A 17,040-nucleotide genomic window follows, 5' to 3' on the forward strand; every position below is an offset into this window, starting at 1 on the left:
TGGATATACGTATACGATAAGCAGTGGTGGGGAGTGAGGAGTGGGGAGAGATATCTTTCTTTTCATGTTTTAAAACCATAACAAAAGGTAGAAAGAATTTAACCTTTCCTCTTTGAATAATCTTGATAAAATTTTGTAATCATTACTCATCTCCACTGGGATTACACTGACAGGGAATAGTAAAAATTAAAGTTTTATCAGTTAGATAAATTGATATAAGTTACTAAAATGGAAAAGTGTATAAATGCTTCAGATGGATTTACCCTCAAGTATACAAATCCAAATTTTACAATACAAACCTATATTTTTAATCGAAACGTCGAATAATTTAGAACAAAATCTTTGATAAAACATATATTTCAGAGATTTGACATTAAAAGATGGAATGGTATTTGAAGTTTCTAATAACTGTGAGAACTTTGACGACGAAGATTTTGGTTATTCCACGGATATACCATTAACTAATGATGAAGTATTAGATCTTTTAAATATGGATGATTTTCAAGATGAAGATACTTGTGATGATGATAATATAAATAACCGAATTACAGTTTGTGGTATCAGTTTTAAAAAATTAAAAACTAAAATGACTAATCTTTTTGGAGATGGAAAAGTAAATTATATTTCTTGATGTTGTTAGTATATTGATGGTCTTTCATAGAATAATGTTTTTTTAAATACTATTTGTAGGTCATGAAATTAATAAAACAGGAAGGTGTTGGTACTGTTATACCATGTGATGCACAAGTTAGTATCAAATATATAGCACATTTTGAATTCAGTGATGAGCCATTCGATTCTAGTTTTGCTCACGGAGATACAGAAACCTTACATTTAGGTGAGGATTCATTATTACCTGGTTTAGAGATTGGTATTACATCAATGAAAAAGCATGAAATAGCAATGTTCCTTATACATCCGGATTTGGCATATGGAAAATATGGTTGTGCTCCTCGTATTCCACCAAATGAAGAAGTATTATTCATTGTACATTTAACTGATTATGTGGATAATGGATCTGCTAAGAAATTTCAAAGCTTGTCTTTAGAAGAAAGAAGACAATTTGCAACTGCTGTTAAGGGTGTTCAGGGTAAATTTAATACTGCCAAAGATTACTTTAGTAAAAAGAAAATTAAGCAGGCAACAAAAGAGTAAGTATTTTTTAAATGAAATATATATATATATCAACACATTATTATTATCGTTGTGTGTTTTCAGATATGGGAAAGCACTTCAATGGTTAGAAGAAACAGAACTAAAAAATCAGCAAGAGGAAGATGAAGTAAATAAATTACTTTCAAGAGGTTATAACAATCTTGCAATTTGCTACAATATGCAAAATATGCCACGTAATGCTTGTAATGCATGCAATAGAGTTCCTATACCTACATCTAAAACTCATTTCAAGTATGTTGGATTAAAATAAATTCTAAGAAATACCTACATGAACATGATTGTACATTTATACATTTTGTATTTATTTTGTAGTTATGGACGGGCGTTATTGAAAATGGGAGAGTTTTCTAGAGCAATGGAAAAGTTGCAGCTTGCTCTGAAGATGGAACCTAAAAATATGGAGATTGTCAAGGAAATTAAACTTGTGAGTTAATAAAATCAAAAAATATATATGTTGTTTCTGGAAACATTGTATCATACTCATTACTTCTAGGCAAATGAAAAACAAAGGAAGTACTTGGACATGGAGAAAAAGCTTTGGGAAAATTGCTTAAAAGTTAAAGAAAATAAAAAGAAAGAGCCTTCTGCTTTTGAAAAAGTTGCATACGAGATCTGTAAAAGCTTTTCTGAAGATAATCAGGCCTTGAGACAACCACTTCCTGAATGTTTGACCCCTGAGGAAGACAAATGTATACGTGAACAAGCCGCAGTTTTTGGCTTGATTGTTACTACGCACCAAAGATACGGTAGAGAAATAACATATCTTAGCAAAGCTAATTATTAAAATCTAAGCGCTACTTTAATTAAGATGATATAATATGAACATATAAATATATATATATATATATATATAAATAAATATTTTTGTACTCTTATATTATGAAAAAGAAATTATATTTCATAAAAATGCTTTACTTAACACTCATTTAAAACCTTTAGATAATTTTTACATTTTTTTACTAGTGATACAGAAATATTTTTCTTTATATTTAATGGTCAAGATAAAAGGGATATCAAATATGTAGAAGATACAAAGATCGTGTGTGAAAAAATGGCGAATCTACGGTGTATATGTGTAAGTATCAGGAAACTACACATAAAATCATTCAACGGTTCGTATTAGTCGTAGACGGCTTTTCTGGAAGAGGTTTTCCGATTTCGTTGCCAAATCGTATTCTATATTTTTGTCTTACGAAATCCCATTTGACGGCATTTTCAATTCTTATGGAATCTTTCAAAGATAATTGATTTTCCAATGGACTTGATTGAAGTAATGGAAAGTTAATGACGTCACGCTGCTGAGATAATACTCCATTGTCCTAAGCGAAAAGAGAAATTTGTTGCTATTTATTACTTATTTACTATCGACCTTTGACTTACCTGAATAAATGTATGTCCCGTAAATAGGTGCATTACACCAGTTTTACGTTCGCCGCTTCGATTTTTACACGCTCTTCCAATATATGAAATCCAGGAAGTAACGAGATTCAACGGCGAAGGTGCAGTACGTGTTCTTAAAAAGGATAGGTATTTCGATTTTCGTTACATTTACAGTAAAACATTTTGACGTATTAGTTGTAAATGTGCTTTTCGCTTTTCTTTACAATATGGAAGTTTGTTTTTGACATGTATAGGTATATTTTTTGCGAGTTACTTACTTTTGCATTTTACGAATAAGTTTGCTCAATCCATATTTCCATTCGATATCGCTTTGCGACTGAATACTTTGATATGTGTCGGACATCATCGCGATTAATAGATTGATTAGTACAATAACACTAACCAACATATATAGAGAGAAAGATATCTGTCAGAATATGAGAGCATTGAAGGTCAATCCTGGAGGTACGAATCGTGCAGGAGTAGTTGTGAATATTAGTCTGACCTTAAAGAAATATATTGTCCAATTTGGTTGCATTTTTCGTTTTAATGATATCGTGAAGTCATCCGTATCCTTTTGGCCAAAAATAGCGAAGAAAAGATTTTCCGTAATATCGATGGGATTCACTTTCACTGAAAGAATGTATTCAAGCATCTAAAATTGTCAAAGGTATTCCTAGAGGAACGCAAAGATCATTCTTACATTGCGTCTTCAATTACGTGATTCATTTTGCGTGAATTTGCACTTTAATCGTTGCGCCCCAATTGCTAAATTTAATGACATTGATTGAAAGAAAGGGATATATACAGCATGAAATGCGAAACATGCGATGGAGATGAAAAGATAATATAGGTAGGATAAGAGTAGTTATCACATTGGAAAAGGAGCATAATTTAAATGATCATTAATGAAATTGGAATATTTTAGACAACGTATGAATGAATATTCGCTCGTTAGATCGATTTCAAGACATCGTGATATCTCGTGCGAGTGATCCTAATCGATGAAGATCGATAATCGGTGTGTCATGATCATGTTATGATTTGATTGAGAACTAATCGAACGGCAGACGGTCGATGCACCAATTTCGCGATACGATCGAATTTTGGAAATACGCATTCGATTGTATTAGTCTGTAAGCATGGTGATATTCGGCTAATGAGCATGCACGCATGCACTCAGTAACATTTCATTAACGCAGTGGAATTAGTTTATCGATTTGTTAGTGTGACAATTAAAGAGCAAGGCAATACGAGTGACCATACATGTAGATGGACTAACCATTAAAGATACGTTAAGTTCCTATGCATTGTTGCTATACAGCATCATTCCTTTGGTAGTCTTCTCTAAAACATGATCGAGGCGGTAATCGTTGCATCGATGCGAGGGAGGGTAAAAGGTCCGCGAATAATAGTAGAATCACAGAATGATCCGATTAATTTGGATGTTTATTTTAATGAGAAAGTACGTATGAGACGAAACTGTACACATCTATTAAACGAAACGATATAACGTCGTTTTACTATAGTAATCCAAAACCAGGAGGACAAGTTCAATTAGGTTCAACTTTAACCAATATATCGATTGCAAATAATCAATCGATTCAAGGAATAGAAGTAAGTGTAGTTTGGCTTCCTGCCACGGGAACACCGGCCAACGAACTTTCCAGAACAGTCGGTAGGGATTCATGATCGGTAGATTCTTTCGATTCTTCGACATGTTTTTCAATATTTTCACCATAAAGATCACGATACTTGTGTCGGACCGCTTCCCAATCAACAACGTTATCGATTCTGACAACGTTACTGAATGATAATTGGCTACCAAGAGGACTCAGGTGAACAACCGATAAAGCAACGCTATCCTTGTGAGCCACCTGTGCTTTTTTCACTTTGGACAACCACTTGGCGCCCATTCTGGACCGCGCTGAAAGCGCATCGGTTCTTTGCAATCCCATCAAGCGGACAAGAGAAGGTCGTTGCTTTTTTGCAGCCCGCTTTTTGCAGAGTTTGTACAAATATGCCATCCAGGTGGTAAGGAGATTCAGTGGCGATGGCGCTGTGCTTGTCCTGCACATCGATAAACGTATCTAATCAATTAGAATTTCCGCGACCGTTCGAACGAACGTGTCTCGTTCAAATTGCGCGAGCATACAACGGCGTTTCTTATCGCATCGGAAATCGATATCGGTTCTATCTCGATTTCGATTGTCAAAGGGTACGCTACAGGAGAGCTCGACATTTCTTATCAATGAGCAACGATTATAATTCCTTACCTGTGCATATTTCTAACAAGCTTACTCAATCCGTATTTCCATTCGATGTCGGACTGAGCTTGTATCCGTTGGTAAGTGTCACTCATCATGGCAATTAGCAGATTAATCAGCACAACCACCGAAACCAGCATATAAATACCAAAGGTGAGCTTGAAGAGAACTTTGGTCCACTCGGGCTGCGTTTTTTCGACCTTGAATTGTTCGTGGGTCGTCTGACCGAAGATGGCGAAGAACAATAACTCAACGGCCAATACGGGACTCATCCTGACTGGAAATACGTGGGAACGATACGTCTCGTGAAAACTCTGTGTACCGCGATAGATTTTATGTTCTTCAATCTGTTTGTGAAGTACGTACGTATGTACATGTTGCGTATATCTGTATGCGTGTAAGTACGTGCATGTTTTTTTTTTTTTTTTTTTTTGTTGACCTCGACGTTTTTAGGATAGTGTCACTATAGCTAAACGCTAAGTCGTAGTAGAACGCGTTATTCTACTAACTTCTTAAACTAAGGGATGCGTTTATAAGGATGAATTCAGATCGCTCTAGACGAGCAATCATCTACAAATCCTACCATAGGAAGGAACCAAAGGTAGTTCTAGTGCACTCCAGAAGTAGGATAGCCATGCTGGGTTAAATGTTTACAGACGCACGATATCATAATCGTACTTCTCTATTTCGTGTTCGCGGGACTACTTACGTAAATTCCGAAACGATAGCATGTTGATTATATCTCGCGAATAGCCGGTCGACCTTCAAAAGGTGTTTTGAATCCAACTACGAGTTGTTACCTAGAATATTTTGATGTCGTAGCTATTTTCAATGCGGTATTAGCGCGACGAGAACTCGTATACGGCATTGCGTCCGGTAAAATCAAATTCGCAATCATCGAATCGAACTTGTGTATTTTTCCGAGGCGAAGAATCAGCTTCCTCTAGATAGGTGGCGTCATTGTTGTTGGTACCATGGAGGAGTTAGAAGCCGTCGGTACGTTTTCATCCTCTTTCTCGTCATCCTCGTTTTTGGTATCCTTGTCTGCTTCTTTTTCAGGCTCGTTCCCGGACAGAGCTAAATATTTCTTACGGATCGAATCCCAATCGACTACGCTTTCGAGTCTTGTAGCACTATTGAAAGACAATTGACTTCCAAGAGGACTCAAGTGCACCACGGACAAGGTTACACTGTCTTTTGGTCTGACTTGACCTTTCTTCACTTTGGCCAGCCACTTCGCGCCCATCTTCGATCTAGGTGAGAGACGAGCAGCTCGCTGAAGTCCCATCATGTGGACTAAAGAGGGACGTTTTCGTTTTGCAGCGTGTTGCCTGCACACTTTGATGAAATACACGATCCAAGTAGTGAGCAAGTTAAGAGGCGATGGGGCGGTGGTCGTTCTGCAACACGGAATCGTGTGTCCAGCCTATCCCACAGATTCGTTTCACGAAAAAGAACTACACGGTGACGGAACATGCGGCGCGGAGGCGGTTCAATGCGGGAAACTGACAGCGAAAACTAGCAGTGGAGTAGCAGACTTTTTTCGGGGAATACGTATTGCTTCCTTAGCACAAGAAACGGAAATAGGCGGGTATTTATGTTCTGAACGCGGGTCTGAGAAATCCAATTGGTCTTGTATACGAAACACGTTTGCCGGCTTACCTGTGCATATTTCGGATCAGTTTACTGAGTCCGTATTTCCACTCAATGTCCGATTGCGCCTGTATCCGCTGGTAGGTGTCGCTCATCATGGCGATCAGTAGATTAATTAATACAACTACTGAGACCAACATGTATACGCCAAAGGTCAACTTGAACAGGACCGAGGTCCACTGCGGCTGATTAGTCTCGACCTTCAGTTCACCGTGGGTCGTTTGGCCAAAGACGGCGAAGAACAGATACTCGAAGGCGAGTACAGGATTCATCTTTACTGGAATTCGAGGCACATACGTTTCTTGATTTGTCTTTTTTTTTTTTGTGTTTTCTCTCGTGACTGTTGCTTCGTGCCTTTAGGCGGCTACTGGTGGACTCGCTATGTATGGATGCGGGTGTGGTATATCATACGTACATTAGAACGAACGAACGATCGAACGAACAATGAATGTACGAACATGCTCATGCTAATACAGATTGGCCATGCTTGCGAATAACGTTGAATGCATGCCGGACGTTCCGTGAGCTTCGATCGATCCACGCTATGTAATTATTCGGTGTCGTTTAACTTTCAAGGTGGTATACCTGTTATTATTATTTCTATTCCGTTCGCATTTTTGTTTTCTTTTGTGTTAAGACGCAAGAATTTGCGATAGCAAATTCGTGGGATGTATCGAGGATCTACAAAGGCAAGTGTATTTTATCGATCATCAGAATGTGCGGGCTTTCCGCATGTTCTTCTTTCTACCGGGTTCTCGGAATTCACGAGGTTCACAACTGATTCGTTTGTTTTGGACGATGAGATGCAGCATGCAGACGGCGCGGCGAGCATTCTTTTTCTCTTTTTGTCTTGATCTTGCGGCGACGTAGCCGCACGAGCGAACACGTACGTAGAAAGAGAACTATTTACCGTGCGCATGCAAGGAAAAATCGGACGCTTCGTTGCTCCCCAAGATCGTGAGGAAGTACACGTAAAGCGGCCGCGACTTTAAACGAAGAGAGGGATTCGAAGGAGAAAAGGAGGACGTCTCGAGGACGAGAGGAGGGATAGGGAAGTCTAAAACGGATATTGAGTCGAGGCGGTTTCCGGCAGTTAGAGACAGTCACAGAAAAAAATGGAGAAGTGCGCGCATCGGGTGGCACATCGGGATCGAACGTCTGGATGTGGACCAACCCGACGCTTTTCGAGGTCGTAATTCGACTTGGTCGATTAGTGACATACAAAACACGCATTGCGCAAGACTCGAATAGCACGAAAAAGATAACATTACTTTTGTATGTTTAGAGAAATGCGTACGATGCACAATAGAGGCTGTGGAGAAACACGCGCTCGATTGGCGCCTCCGTGAAATAAGGAAGAAACCGGCGGTGGTCGCCAATCCACTCGGTGGGACGCTAAGATCTCGAGATCGGAACCGAGATCGAGCTGTAGACACCGAGTAGCTGCGATTCGGACTCGCGACCAGGCAATTAGGATTTGGGAAAAGCATCAACATCCTTTTGTCTTTCGTGTTGTACGTGAGTATGAACATGTTTCAGGAATTTATGGCATTGATCGTCATAGAGAAAAATAAAGGAAACTGGACATAGTGCGGAGTTGTCCCGGATATTCGTCACAAGCCCGAATCACAGCACAGGTTACAGCGGAGTGAGAAACATTTCTCGCAATGTTACAAATATTTATGTTAATTGGAATCAGGCAGCAGTCCCAGCAGGCAACACACATCGGGCAAACGCACAATGCAGACGGTACGACACCAAGAAGAATCGTGTCCTGCATTCCGTTGTGCACGTGTCATTGCCATTCAATTCACGTTCCGTTCTGGTTCTCGTTAACGTTCTCAATCGGCTTTTAAAACTTACTATTTCGGGAGCTATCGTCACAACACTCAGGTGGTTTTGTCTTGTAACGGAGGTGTCGACGAGGAGGCGCCGTCGATGGCGTCTCCATCATCCATTCCGTAACATTGGCCAACAAATCTATCATTGCAATTTATCCGATTATGCGTTTGTCTCGAGGCAACTAGGCTGTTCTATGGTATAGTCGGGACAACGATAGGTTTTAGTCTTCGTCTTCGAAATTATTAAATCATCGGAGGCCTGCGAGGCATCGCGATGGACAAGGAATGATTCGTCATTCACTGCCATTGATTAATTCGAACGATTTCGAATATCGAATACTACCTTTTCAGGGGATGAGAAGCATCGAGTACGCGTGTTTTTATTCGTGTATCCGCGTATCGCATGTTCGCGGTCCCATCGACCGCGCCGCCTAGCTTTTTTTTCATAGAGTGGCTGCGATCGTATATCCGAGGAATAAGACGGGGGTAAAAATTAGGAGGTAATTTCTCTCTCCCTTTCTCTCTCTCTGCTACATTCTAAAAAAGATCACGGCTAATCATGTGCGTCGAACTTACCGTCGTAGAAGGCGCCCTTTTTCTTTTTGTCCTCGCGCATGTCTTGAGTCGATTGATTCTTGAAGGCTTGGTTCAGCGCAACGAAGTGCATCGAGAAACCAAACACAAAGATGGCTAACACAGCAAGAAATCTGGCGAGATCCTTCATCAGGTTTCCGATGATGATCGCCCATGGTCCAAAGAGATGGTGAAACGAGAGGAAGTCGAGGATTTGCACACAAGCCAGCAAGAAGCTCAGAGCGAATAGTTGATTCCTGAGGTAGAGCAGGGTTGGCCAGTACTGTCGTTGAACTAGCACGAAGCCCATAAGATGGAACGCTACTCCACAGATGCCGAACAATAGCACCGCCAATTTGATCCAGCCTAGTCCGCTCTTGTCGCTAGGATTAGTCAGCTCGAAGAGCAAAAGTCCAGACAGCATCACGAGAAGACACCATTCGTACCAGTACGGTAATAGACTCGGTCTTACCACCGGATATATAGGAATTATACCGACCAGTAAAAGGAAGACCATCAGATATATGTGAGACGTGAGGTACGACATGAATTTTATGATGGGAACGTTATTGTACTTGTGACCGAGCGGAAGAGCGAACACCACCCATACTGGCGGACAGATGAGGAATGCGACGAATAGAAGAATCGTCCTGAAGGCGTTCCAATTCAAGCTGCCCTGCCACAGTTCTTGAAGATATCGTTGTACCACCGTATGCGCAATCACCTCCTTCTGCTCGTTCTCGATCAGAACGTCCAAGAATTCCACGTTTCTGCGATCCATCGAGGTAAGAATTCTTCCAGCCGAGTCGGCGCCTGCGGCTAGAGCTAACAATTCTGTGGCCATCGCTTCGCATTGTTTGCCGGCGGCTATCAAGTCTTTAGCTCTCTCCTTCTCTTTCTCCGACAATTTCATGTAGATATTGGAGAGCTTTGCTGCCGTGTCTACTGGTGCCGGCGATACCAGCACGAATTCCTCGATCGGTTTATTGTTGTGGCTCTTACTGCAGACCATCATATTATAGACGAACTGAAAAATCAACGAGTTCGAATCGATCAAGTGCATCACGAACGAAATCAACCATCAGGGGAGTAAAGTGAAAAGTTGGGAATCGCGTGCTTGTTATTTGACGTCGACACTCGCCAAAATTTATTGGTTCGACCGAGCAATGATCATTGTTCGCGTTAAAAGTTTCGAAACTCCGTGCTGTGCCAATTGCGTTGTCGAAGCTCGAGTTTCAAGAGAAAAGAAATTACACGAAAAAGAAAAAAGTCACGGAGAGAAGCAGTGGCGATTATAGCTTACCCTCTTATCCTCCATCAGAGCGTATGTATCGTGCTCCTTCTCCATGAGATACTTGAGCACGTCGTTGTGACCCTCTGAAGCGGCGAACCAAATCGGCGCGCTTCCGAGATTAGTTTCACTCTTCGGTGAGGCTCCGCTTTCGACTAGCAATTTAACAACATCAAGATAACCGGCGCGAGCGGCGCAATGCAACGGCGTCCAGCCATTTTTATCAGTCGCGTTTATTTCTGCTCCCTGACCGAGCAGAACTTCCACCATTTGGTAGTGACCGTGAGTCGCGGCGATGTGCAGACCAGTTTTACCGTATCGGTCTGAGCTATGTAACAATTCTGCCGATCTGCTCAACAGAAGGCCCACCACCGTAATGTGACCTCCGAAACAGGCCAAATGGAGGGGATTAAAGCCGTTTTCCGTGGTCGCTGCCTCCACCTTAGGCAATGATTTGGCATCAGCTCATCGCCATTAAAAAGTCCGTATACTGTTTCTTTTTTTTTTTTTTTTTTCGTTTGGATACCTGTACGCCAGCCGAGTTTAACAGCAGTCGTACGACGTTTTCGTTTCCGGAGTAAGCAGCCAAGTGTAAAGGTGTCATTCCGGATTCGCTTCCTAATTCTCCTACCAGAGAGCCACCAGTTGGGGGATCGGATTTCACCGTTCCAGGTACGTTGGTTAAGAGTTCCCGCACGGTATCTGAACGAAAAATACATTGTTTTACTGTCTTACAGGGTAAAGTCTAACACGGGAAAGCCTCCAAGCGACATCTCCGCTTTGTAATAAGCGTGGTTACTATCTCTGAAGCTCGACAAGCCTAGTGTTAGAATACATTGTTTATATTAATATCGTTGTTAAGAAACGAAGATTATGCTTGGGATGCTTCTCTCCTAAGATACAATCGGTGGAATAAGCTTACCGGCTTGACCGAAGTACGCGGCAACATGAAGGGCAGTAACCCCAAGCTTCTTACTGGATATACGAAGAGATTGAGAAGATCTCATCACTTCCAATACCTGACCATGTCCGTGTTGTGCGGCCAAATGGACCGCGGTGAATCCCGCTCGATTCTCATCGGCACAAGAAGCACCTGCTCTGACTAACGCTTTAACAACCTCGGCATGTCCTCCTTCGGCCGCCAGCTGAAGCGGAGTCGCTTCGGTTAACTTGTTTCTTGCAGAGATGACACCTTGCCGATCGAATTTCATCAGCTCTTCGATCACGCGCACGCTGCCCTGCATCGCCGCTATGTGGGCGCATGTGTTCCCATCTTTGGTACATGCCATCACTAAGCTGGGATGTCTTTGAAGGAATAGCTGGGCCACCTCCGCATAGTTGTTCATCGCTGCAGCATGAATCGGTTTCTGGCCTTGATCGTCGGTCGCGTCTATACTTGCCCCGAGTTCGAGTAGAAGCTTGCACACTTCCAATTGGCCAGCACCAGCTGCCAAATGAAGGGGTGTCTGTTTTCTCAGCGTAAGAACGTCTATCGCAGCCCCGTGGTCCTGCACAAGGAACTTGACGAGATGCGAGTAGCCGTTCATCGCTGCTAAGTGCAATGCTGTTCTACCGACTCTGGACTTGGAGTTTATGAATGCTTTGTTCGCCAACAACGCATCGCAGACTTGTAAGTAGCCATGCTCGGCAGCCAGGTGAAGCGCGGACCTACCCTCCAGGTCAAATACGTCTACTCTCGCGTGATTCGCCAGTAACGTGGTCACTAGCTCCATGTGACCGCGATGGGCAGCGATTAGCAACGGGGTCCAACCGACAGCGCTTTGACGATTTAACGCTTTCTGTACTTCCGTGGCTGACATACCGCTTATCATCTCTGTTAGAACTTCGTTGTTTCCAGCTAACGCGCAGTGATGGAACGCTGATTCTTGAGCTTGCTTTGTTTGGAGTGAAACGTCTGCTCCACCTTCCAGAAGAGCTCGAATAACTGCGCGGTCGTCACCAGGTATTTCAACTTCCGACGGTTCGATCTGAGCGGCGTAATGTAATGCACTCGCTCCTTCGTTTGTTAAACTGTTGACGTAGGCCGTCGCTGTTTCCGGACCCTTTCTTTCCTTCACAAACTCGATCAAGTGACGCACGACGTCGGCTTTGCATCCTCTACATGCCAAGTGAAGTGGCGTTTCTCCGTTCTATCGAAATGCGTTCCATCGTAACATAGAGAAAGGAAGTGACAGATAGAAGAGGAAAAATCATACCTTCGACTTGTACATAGGATCCCCGCCATCCTCCAGAAGAAGCAATAACGTCGTCAAATTGCCATGGCTCGCCGCTACGTGCACAGGTGTTTGACCGTCGTCGGTAGTCAAATTTGGCCCTGCACCAGATTTCAGTAACATCAGCGCACATCTGTCGCCGTCAGGCACTCTGGCTGCTATGTGAAGAGGCGTTTCCCGAAGCTTTCCTCCTCGAACGTGAACTTCGGCCCCGTAACCTAACAGAGTCTCTACTACCGCAGGTTTTGCATTTTCCACGGCTATATGCAGCGCAGTGTAATTGTCGTTCGTAGTTGCGTCCACCTATGCGACAAAGAATGTTCAAACAACTAATTTAAACGAGTTCTCTTCCGAGATTAATCGAACAAAACTATATTTGTGAGTTTCCATTCTAATACCTTTTCACCTCGTTGTAGGAGAGTGCTTATGATGCCAACATGACCGTACTTGGCTGCCGTGTGAATTGATCTGGCGCCACGTTTATTTGGCATGTGCAAGTAGACGCCCTTCTTGAAGAGCATCGTCGCGCATTCCGAGTGACCGTTCAATGACGCTATATGCATCAGTGTTGATCCGTCCTTTGTCCTCTCAAATATGCTGGCTTTGAATTTATCAGCCAGCAACTCAATAATAGAAGCATGCCCGTTTTCTGCTGCTAGATGCATCGGAGTACGATCCTGATGATCAGTGATGGAGGCTGACGCTCTGACACCGTAAAAGTACTTGACGAGGGTTTCGTCGCCCTCAGCGCTCGCTATATGTAATGCAGTTTGTCCATCACCCTGGAAGAATATTCGCATTCAAAGATATCCCAGGACGTTTCTTTAAAGGTATGCAACATTTCCGCAATTCCGAGATCCTAAGATTTTCTCATACGTTTTGCATATCCACAGTCGCCCCGTAGTCCACCAATATTCGCACCATATCGATGTCCCGTCTCCTAGCCGCCAGATGAAGGGCTGAGTCACCTGTAGTGGTAGTGGCACGGAGCTGATCCGGTGCCTGTTGAGCCAACAATTCTCTGCACATCGATTGATTTCCAGCTTCCACCGCCAAGAGCAAAGGTATCTTTCCTCTCTACAATACATTATGGTGATGCAAGGGCAGTGTTTTCGAAACAATTTCTTATAGACTACGGTCCATTTTTGCTTTAGTATCGGGAGACATTAGACGGCTGGTCAGATCGATTTTCGCGAGGAAAGAAAAACGAATCCGCTATACGATTTCCATAAATAGTCACATTCGTATGTAGACGTAAATATCGACGTTGGGGAGCAGTTTCTCTTAGAATCGCATAATCTCGCTCGTTTACGAGACAAAGAACGAAGGAACATTAAGAGGCTGGTAAGTGTGCGTGCGACAAAGAAGGGGAAATAGATGGAAATGTGCCGAAGGGTGGTAGAAGAAGAAAAAGTAGAAGAAACGAGCTAGAGGAGAATTATGACAGCTGTTCGGTACCAGGCCGCGATAGTCCTGGGCCATCATTCGTGTCACGCGAGAAACGTGAACGAGAATTGGGAGCGATGCGCGATAGAAATCGCGCAAAAACTGTTAATTCGATCAAGGAACGCCTGACACAAAGCTGCCACGTTTGATGCTTACAAGAGGTAGTTAAATTACTTAAGCGGTAAAAGAATCGAATTCTAATGATTTCTTCGACGCATACTACTTACCCCATCAACTTTCAATCTAATGTCCCGGCCGGCGGCGGCCAATAACGCTCGTAAAATTGAAGTCGCAGTACCTGTTTGTCTGGACGCGACCAAATGTACAGCTGTTTGTTGCCTCGGCTATACTCGAATAATAAAAGAGATATCACATATTTTGAACAGTTAATGAGCTGAAAAAGAGAAAAGAAAAGTTCATACTCCTCCAGTGGCATAAGGATCGACGCCCCGCTTTGACAGTAATAATTTGACGACATCCTCTCTCGAATACATAGCCGCGATGTGAAGAGCATTGTAATTGTCCTACGAAAGACGAAGACGAATTTTGTTAACGCAATTTTTAGGTTATGTATGATCGACGTGAAGATTTCATCTTCCTGCCATAGTTACTTCCGCTCGATTGAATCGAATAGCTCCAACTAGCTATGGTAGATGGAAATAAATCGTAAGACCCGGCGAGATTCGCCGGGTCAAGTGGCTAGTATGGAAACCGGGTTATAAATCGCATTTTGCCGCACCCAGAATAAAACGAATGGTTTATCGCCGATCGATTTGAAAATGACGTCGAACTGACGCGTTGGGTGGGGCTAGAAAACCCGATCTCTGCGATTAGCTATTACTTAAAGTTAATGAAGGGGCGCACCTAAGTTTTTTCGCAAAATTCTTGGAGATTCTAGGAACTTGCGTAATCGCGGAAATACCCACGGAAAGGGTCACGATTGAATAGTAGGTTTTTAATTTGCTAGGAGCTTTAGGATTGGTCAACCGTGGACGTAGCCGCATAAGCATGACTACCGCGAAGAAACGCGCCGATAAAATCTGGAAGGTGCCTAATCATCTCCTAGAATCGAGCTAGTTTTTCGCCCTACTCACTCGTCGGCCTACTTGCTTGCTTACTTTCTAGCCTCCGTAAACCCCTTGGCCTTGGCCCTCCTTCACGCGATCTTACCCTCCTTCACTCGACTTAACAGGGATTACAAGGAGATCGTTAATTATACACGTTCCATGGTCTCCACTGGCTATGATCATGCAGTCATTCAAATAGTACGTGTCGCAGCCACGCAACGCGACCGGGAACTTGTTCAAAAACCAGTATCGCCACAATTAAGACGATTAGATTTTAACGCGAAAACGCTTATCACCGTCCGTGAAATGTGGAGCGGTCTCAAAAGCAACTAAAAAATTCTGCAAATCTACCAGTTGTATTTTACTCGTTAAAGCACGCCAGGGAGAGCTATCAAATTTCTTGAAATACTTCGAATTTCTTGGAATACTTGCGCTGTTCCTGGCACCTACGTCCGCCCCCAATTCAATCATTCGGTCGAGCAGTCCCGTGCGATTGTCTTTTACTGCGTACATCAATGGTGTCATGCCCGTTGCCTGAAAATTAAAAATATATATCGAGCAGTGATTGAGATAGAGGCAACGAGCTATTTTGTTAGCGAGAATTTTCTTTTTTGACTAACCGGGTCCATGATACTAGCGAGAGGAAGGAGGGGACCATCCTCTCCGACGCTCTGTACCGCCTTCTCCAGAGATTTGAGCAGCTGGTCCACCGGTGCCCATTCTCCACGCGCGGCAAGCCCGAGGAGCTTTTGTGCGGCTTCCCTGCTGGTTGCTCCTGCCGATCCAGGTTTGCTTCCAGGTTGTGTCCCATCCGCGCTTGTTCCTCCACCGGTACTTCCCGTCGAGGCTGATCCTCCGGTCTCATCTTTGCTTACTGGGCTTTCCTCTTTGCTGGAGGGATTCTTTTTTTCGTCCTTCCCACCCGATGTCTTTTTACTGTTACTGCTCATGGTACTCCGTACGATCTCTCATCGTAGTCAACCGACATGTTTCACGCTTGAAGGACGACTTCGTTTGTCACTTAAAAATCTATATCTCCACTGTTTTTAGTTTTGTTGTATTTAACTCTTAACGTTTATAAACCATTATACTGATAAATTGTTACGTTGTTTCCGATATTTTCTAAGAGTCGATAGTGAAATAAAAAAAGAACCGATGGTAGAGTTGGATGTTGGACGAGCGATTTAGTTGGTCGGACGCGTGCTAACGCCGCGTTTATCCTGGCGGTTCTGAAGACATTACGTGGCTCGCGAAGGGTAGCCTTCCCTCGACCCTCTCGCTGCTCGGGCAGGATCGACCAATCACTGTCACGGTAGTGCGGGAATCCACAGGGTAACGGTACACACCAGCAAAGAACAACTCGATTCAACCGGGTTGCACGGACGCGTATAACGTTGCCTAACTGGCTCACCCGCTAGCTACCGTAGCCCTCGCCCCGTTGGATGCTTAGAAAATGCGGTAAACCGGTGGTGAACTCGGTGGTGGTAGCAGCGGCAGCAGTGGTGGTTCGGAGAGCCGAGAAACCTATCACGAGAGTGGGGAGCAGAAGGTGGAACGGTGGTGCCATGGTCGACGTCGACACGCGACTTCCGGCGCGGAGCCAGCAGGCACGCCATCCGTCTATGTGGAGTCCTTCGATCTTAGATTTTAACCACTGCTATCCTCCTTACTGCAACCGATTTACTTTTCTTACATACCTTTCATTTTTTCACTTGAACATATATTTTTTCTTTTGCGTTCATATCTCAACATTCCAACGGAGGAGCTTGATCGACGTTTCAAATAAACCATGTGTGTCCTTGTCGTATCTTTCATCATGTTCCTTACAAACATAAATTAAATTTAATATGACTTACAAAACATGCTATAGACCTTTAAATGAAGATACAGATATATGTATACATGTATACCGCATTATTGTAGAGTGAGGTAACTGCACTTGGTAATTCAATCGGGACTCGTTTATACATATGTATGTAGTATGTAACACAGTATGTACACAATTGTGTAATTGAATCATGCAAGATATCTTCGTCGCCGTATAGAAAAAAAGGTGATTAGTACAGTATCATAAGTCAAGTGCACAAAAGCGTCAAGATTAACGTTAATGGA

The 17,040-nt window shown here is 43.1% G+C and overlaps 2 protein-coding genes and 1 long non-coding RNA gene across 10 annotated transcripts; 2 read left to right on the forward strand and 1 right to left on the reverse strand.

The window, feature by feature from the left end:
* Nucleotides 1-120: 120 nt before the first annotated feature.
* LOC126867522 (inactive peptidyl-prolyl cis-trans isomerase FKBP6) lies at nucleotides 121-2,086 on the forward strand. The gene is made up of 6 exons (XM_050622075.1): nucleotides 121-269; nucleotides 364-613; nucleotides 691-1,151; nucleotides 1,219-1,407; nucleotides 1,489-1,600; nucleotides 1,670-2,086. The coding sequence occupies exons 1-6, from the start codon at nucleotides 229-231 to the stop codon at nucleotides 1,958-1,960; spliced, it is 1,344 nt and encodes a 447-aa protein (XP_050478032.1). The 5' UTR covers nucleotides 121-228; the 3' UTR covers nucleotides 1,961-2,086.
* On the reverse strand, nucleotides 2,049-16,967 carry LOC126867508 (serine/threonine-protein phosphatase 6 regulatory ankyrin repeat subunit A). 8 transcript variants are annotated; one of them, XM_050622045.1, is made up of 15 exons: nucleotides 15,549-16,727; nucleotides 15,361-15,462; nucleotides 14,284-14,385; nucleotides 14,089-14,205; nucleotides 13,292-13,492; nucleotides 12,814-13,197; nucleotides 12,398-12,718; nucleotides 11,104-12,331; nucleotides 10,708-10,883; nucleotides 10,194-10,622; nucleotides 8,894-9,917; nucleotides 3,062-3,189; nucleotides 2,835-2,983; nucleotides 2,557-2,689; nucleotides 2,049-2,495 (listed from the first exon to the last, which is right to left on the reverse strand). In XM_050622045.1, the coding sequence occupies exons 1-15, from the start codon at nucleotides 15,876-15,878 to the stop codon at nucleotides 2,283-2,285; spliced, it is 5,037 nt and encodes a 1,678-aa protein (XP_050478002.1). In that variant the 5' UTR covers nucleotides 15,879-16,727; the 3' UTR covers nucleotides 2,049-2,282. The 8 variants fall into 8 exon arrangements, with proteins under 8 accessions (XP_050478002.1, XP_050477996.1, XP_050477994.1 ...); XM_050622039.1 differs by lacking the exons at nucleotides 2,049-2,495; nucleotides 2,557-2,689; nucleotides 2,835-2,983; nucleotides 3,062-3,189 and adding exons at nucleotides 3,985-4,626; nucleotides 4,833-5,100; nucleotides 8,340-8,456; nucleotides 16,839-16,967 and having other exon boundaries at nucleotides 15,549-16,750; XM_050622037.1 differs by lacking the exons at nucleotides 2,049-2,495; nucleotides 2,557-2,689; nucleotides 2,835-2,983; nucleotides 3,062-3,189 and adding exons at nucleotides 3,985-4,626; nucleotides 4,833-5,100; nucleotides 8,340-8,456; nucleotides 16,831-16,961 and having other exon boundaries at nucleotides 15,549-16,750.
* On the forward strand, nucleotides 13,095-14,095 carry LOC126867537 (uncharacterized). The gene is made up of 3 exons (XR_007690338.1): nucleotides 13,095-13,245; nucleotides 13,309-13,479; nucleotides 13,570-14,095. It is a non-coding gene; the product is annotated as an uncharacterized LOC126867537 (long non-coding RNA).
* Nucleotides 16,968-17,040: the final 73 nt, after the last annotated feature.

The sequence above is a fragment of the Bombus huntii genome, chromosome 7 (assembly GCF_024542735.1).
Source record: "Bombus huntii isolate Logan2020A chromosome 7, iyBomHunt1.1, whole genome shotgun sequence".
NCBI lineage: Eukaryota > Metazoa > Arthropoda > Insecta > Hymenoptera > Apidae > Bombus > Bombus huntii.